The following is a 5,152-nucleotide window of genomic DNA, read 5'->3' as shown; positions in this document are numbered from 1 at the left end:
TATTGTACAGGTGATACGGCCTATTCGTTCCTTCGTATTTTATAAAATGCAAGACACCTAAGTAAACCATTGTTTAGTCATATGGGCCTCCTGATATGACCCAAGAATAAATACTTTTTGACGTTTATAGAGGGTATGTGCCATTTCTCCTAGTCAACTAATCTTAAAGTATTTTGGTTCCGACTGCAATACGCCTGCTGCCCTATCATGCAAAGCTCTACTTAAACGCTTCTGTAACAATGGGATCCAAAACAACTATTCGCGTGTTTTTTGGCGAAAATAAACAGCTGTACACAAAGTGTCGTCTTATTTCAACGTTGATCAATGAAAACCATATCCTAGTGATTCTGTGTGCTGATGTACTGCTAAAGGCCATGCGAAAGTGTTACAGGAAGGGTCTCGAAGCGTTTTGCTCTGTTTTTGCTAACAAAAACGCTAAAAGTACGGTGTATCAACTAGTGCTCAAATTGACAAACATATTTCACATTACTCGAGCTTTTCTATCCATCCTTTCTCTATTTAGTCTAACCAAATTTAACGAGAGAGTTATGTCTGGCATGTCTAGACGTGAATGGGCACGCCAACGACTAATCACCAATTGGTTAGCGGCTAATTCAATCTAACTCTCCTTCGCTTGCATTTTAGAAAAAAAATTCTTACATAGATATATATATATACATATGAAACAATGTTTTTTTTTATCTACTTCTCATACCAATTTTCGTTTACGCAATATTTTTTCTCAGTGAATCCAATCGTCTTAAGAGGTGGACTCGTTTCATGGTGTTTATGTCAAACCTGTTTGTAGCGCGCTACGCGATCATGTTCGTTTTAAAGTATATATTTGCTCGGCATACTGTTGGCATAGCCGGCACAAATGTTGCTCGCTCATGTACTTACATTTTCGGGATTAATAAAATCAATGGCCATCTCATGATTATACATGAAGTTCTCCGCACTATGGATCAGGCTCCGCATAATGGTACGTACGTTTATCCTTTCTAGTAAAGCAAGCTTCGCAAGCCGTACGACAATTTTTCTTAACGTCACACTATTTTCCTTACCGAATAGGATTGATACAGGACCAAAGTGACAGTTAAAATAAGGCACAGAGTTAGACATATTTCAACGAAGGCCTAACTGACTAATCATCTAGGCCAACTGATAGGGAATCGCATTTTTCTATGAGAAATAGATGTGATGACATAGTGATAAGCGGTACTAGTGTACGCTTGGGAGAATCTTGTAGATGACAAATACAGCCCTTGCAAAGAAAACACATTAAAGTGGGATCGTTAGGTTTAAAAGTTGGGGTCGAAATGTTGACGAAACAAAATACTCTCGGCTCAATTTTTCGACAGGCCTTTTAGGGAGAATGCTGAAAAGACTCCAATGCCACATTTTACGCCTGCGGCGGATCACTTATTAAAATCAACTGTGTCGACTAGGCTGGCTAAAATAATCAAAGTAATTCTTAACACAATTCAATCTCGAATTTTTCGAAACAGGAATAAGCATTGTTTGTGCTTGCTATATATATATATATATATATATATATATATATATATATTGTTAACTGTAACAAAAAAATCCGTTGCAAATCAAAGTGTGGCATTGGGGAAAGTTTGATTAGTAGTAGCAGCTTTGACACGTTGCCTTCTCCCATGATGATTTTCGTGTTTTGTTTTGCTTTAAAAAGGACGGACTTTTTTCTAGTTTCAAAAATGGCGGGTGCTTATTACAACAAACAGCCCGCAAAAAACTATCCTATTTAGGTCCCGTACTTTATATATATGTATATATATATATTAAGCTTTCGAAAAAAATATCGTTCGTTATCTTAGCTAGGTGTCCTTAAAGTCACATATCTTAAATAATACGAGCCGCATCGGATCGGCGTCGGGAAGGCTGACTACAACCGAATGTCGATGATTTTCTTGCACGGCCTATTTATGGGCACCTTTGCGTTCGGAATGCAAAGGTACTATAGACAGTATATGTCGAGGTCTTAAGTGGAGTAAGTTATATTAGGAACCGTTTATAGTTGAACCTTGGCTGTTAATGTAAAGGATACTTAAAAATTTGTTGTGGGCACGGGTTGCATGCATGGTTCTATCCTACTTGAATCAATTATTCCATAACGGATGGATGTCGAATTTATTGAGGTGCCTGTGGTGTATAGTGGGTCATCGAAAAAGTATCTCTAGCCAGATCTCATTGAAGTCACATACCTCAGGTAATGTGAATCGGGTTAGGTAAGCGTATGCCCCATATGAAAGCTGGGATTTGACATTAATGGACGTGCTAATCTTCATTCAAACTTAAAATAGAGCGCTTTAAAAATGCGTGAAAATTTCGTAAAACCCATTATATTCTATGATTTTAGTACGATAGAGGGCGCTGCGACCCCTAGAAAAACTGTTGTTTACGGTCGTGATGCGTTATCGAGAGAAATGACTCGAAAATGGCTCTGCTGCTCTCGTTCTAGAGGGATCGATGTCAAAGATGTGGTCAACTATTTCGACACGTGTATCCATGACATCGCCAAGAAGTTAAGCCTCTGCCGGTAAAAAGCTTTAAGCCATTTGAAAAACAGCTCGCTACTAAAATGAGCTCATTGTTTGAGTGCCACACAAATTCACCCAAAAAAAGATTTACTCTGTCGTATTTCCACCTACTCTACAGAAACGTAACGAAATCGAAATCACGCGCGGTAATCGTATACAAATCAAATACATAGAGCAAATATGTGCTCCTCAATCTGTAGCAAAGTTCAGGTTTATGCTAAAAAAAAAAAAAGAGTGATGCTACATGTTTAATGGGACTAAAAAGAAATTGATTCGGGCAATTAACATAATAACAACAAGTCATTGAGAAAACTGACCGGATCTAGTGAACATGTTTATCTATCTAAAACACGATTTTTGCAGAACTCCCTTAATTATGTTCATTTAGTTTCAATGGAGGAATGCAAGGACCATTATTTGAAATACTTTCTTTAGCAATATGGTTTTGTATTATAAAAAATGTTTGCTTCAATCCTCGTCCAACAAACGTCAGTACTTTTCGACAGCTCAATATATATATACATAATTTCTGTTATTGGCGCAAATCGTATACAAGGAATATGTCGCTAAAAATGTATCTTCATATCATATGTTTGTGACGCTGTGCCTTGTTTTGATCCTGCTGTCCAAAGGGCACTCCACAATCAACGCTCACTTCTAGCTATGAAAACTGCCCATCAACCAATAGAACATCTAGGAATCTACCAGCAAATCTAGTATATCTTAACTATGAGAATGGCCGATGTATATCGAACTGTAAAGCCATTCAGGAAAGCACCAATAGTTTATGTACAGTATAATTTAAAAGTGATCTTTTTTTCAGCTGATCGAATGCAACGCCTACGAAGAATATGTAAATATAGTCTGTTTGGCGTTTGGATTTACGTAATTTATCGCATTCTCCTTGATACGCTCGACTTCCACGTGGAGCGTCGTCTCCAGCTGTACGTTGAGAGCGAACTAATGATAGCGTTTTCTCAAATACCAAAGGTACTTTACCCCGTAATTTCTTTTGTGGCTCAATGCGACATAATTATCAATCGGATTCTTGTTAGCGGTGGAATGTCCTTCGTAATTGTCGTCTACGTATTCGTGAACCTGGTAAGTGGGATGCTAAGGACAGCATTTTTTTTCTAGGTTCATTAACAGGATTTAATGACCTTATTGAACAACACCTGTTCCCGTTGAAAGCAAACTCCTATATGGTTTTTTCAAAGCAATTTTTTATACGTTGAAACGGTTGCCAACAGTGCTTGATTTAGGTGTTTACCAACGTGAATCATAAACCGACATCACATGACCGACCGTTTTAACCTATACCTTTCTAGTTAATGAATGTGAAGTTCGAAAAGTGGGATACCGATATGGCGGAGTGCGTCGAACGCTCAAGATTGGATAAAGCTTTTCCGCTGGCGCTTCGGGTAGGCGAGCTCAGAACGCGACACGCAAAGCTCTGTGAAGTCGTTCAACGTCTCGATGGCATATTCTGCTCATTGGCTAGTAACTAATTGTTTTAAGCTTTACATTCGGTGGGCCAGTTAGGCATTGCTAGTAGTACTTAATGTAAAATTAATAAGGGATAGTGAAAATCATCACAATACGACGCTGCAATAGATGCGACCTCAGCTGGTTTTCATCCGCGTCTTCTAGTAGCAGATCAATATCAAAAATATAAAATTGCAAGCAAGGGTCAGCGCAATAACCTCGCTCCGTGTTTATGGTAAGGGCAAAATAAACACTTAAGGTCGTCCTCAATGATTTATGGGGCGAAAAATTGTTTTTGCACGATCAGTATAAGCCGTCTGCCCGTCTGCCGTTAATCGTACAAAAGAAATGTGAGAATGAATCGAGTTTTCAGCAGACAACTTCGTAGCTGTGATGTTTTCTAGTATTAACAAATGCTATGACTCGTATCAGTCATGGCGGACACAGCGCAGCGTACAACTGACGTAATGGGAACCTTTTTTTTTCTGCAAATAGAAGCGTGTTACTTAATAAAGCGAAAGCAAGTTACGCATTGTAAGTGTCCCGCATTTCCGCTGCAATCGACTACCGGGCTACCACGAGTCTAAAACTGCTACTTTCTCCCCATATTTTTTTCCAGGCGTTTGTCTGGCACACATCGATCGTCGTTAGTGCATGCATGGAAGCCACAACCATGATTCAGGTAAAACCGAGCGTCTTAAATAACCGTGTCTCCCATCTAGATATATCAGTAGTAGTAGTAGTTGATACGATTATTTTCTATGGATTTGTCCTGTAGAAGAGAAATTTCTGACGCAACCTTGTTATATAGACGACGTTCATCCTTATAGCTATTGTTCGCAGTCAACGGAGGGCTAGAACAGTCTCACGACTTTTCACGAGCGAATTAAGCCTACATTGTTTCACTTAGAAAACTCAGTGGTTTTATTCTCGGAGATCTGTTTTTTAAGCAAAATTTGAAAACTTACAATTTAGACAACTTTTATCGCTTTTTATAAACGGTGAACAGTCGGCTAGCGTCAGCCGTTTCCTCAAACTGCTTCTTTCGTAAACTCTCTCTATGAATGAGATGAAGTTAGCCATTGCTTAATAACAACGAC

At 38.7% G+C, this 5,152-nt stretch overlaps 1 protein-coding gene across 3 annotated transcripts in view; it reads left to right on the top strand.

Moving 5' to 3' along the window:
* The first annotated feature begins 945 nt into the window (after positions 1–945).
* The window catches only part of LOC111260169 (uncharacterized), a 6,546-nt gene continuing 2,339 nt past the window's right edge, over positions 946–5,152 (top strand). The window contains exons 1-4 of one of the 3 annotated variants that reach the window (XM_022832732.2): positions 946–982; positions 3,391–3,668; positions 3,896–3,988; positions 4,672–4,734. In XM_022832732.2, the coding sequence (XP_022688467.2) occupies positions 961–982; positions 3,391–3,668; positions 3,896–3,988; positions 4,672–4,734 (456 nt within the window). In that variant the 5' untranslated portion in view covers positions 946–960. Of the gene's footprint in view, positions 983–3,390; positions 3,669–3,895; positions 4,064–4,671; positions 4,735–5,152 lie in introns of those variants that run through there. The other 2 variants (XM_086968191.1, XM_086968192.1) reach the window with 2 other exon arrangements.

Source organism: Varroa jacobsoni, unplaced genomic scaffold (assembly GCF_002532875.2).
Source record: "Varroa jacobsoni isolate VJ856 unplaced genomic scaffold, vjacob_1.0 scaffold_407, whole genome shotgun sequence".
NCBI lineage: Eukaryota > Metazoa > Arthropoda > Arachnida > Mesostigmata > Varroidae > Varroa > Varroa jacobsoni.
The sequence above is the reverse complement of the archived record's forward strand: the minus strand, read 5'-3'. Positions and strand labels throughout refer to the sequence as shown.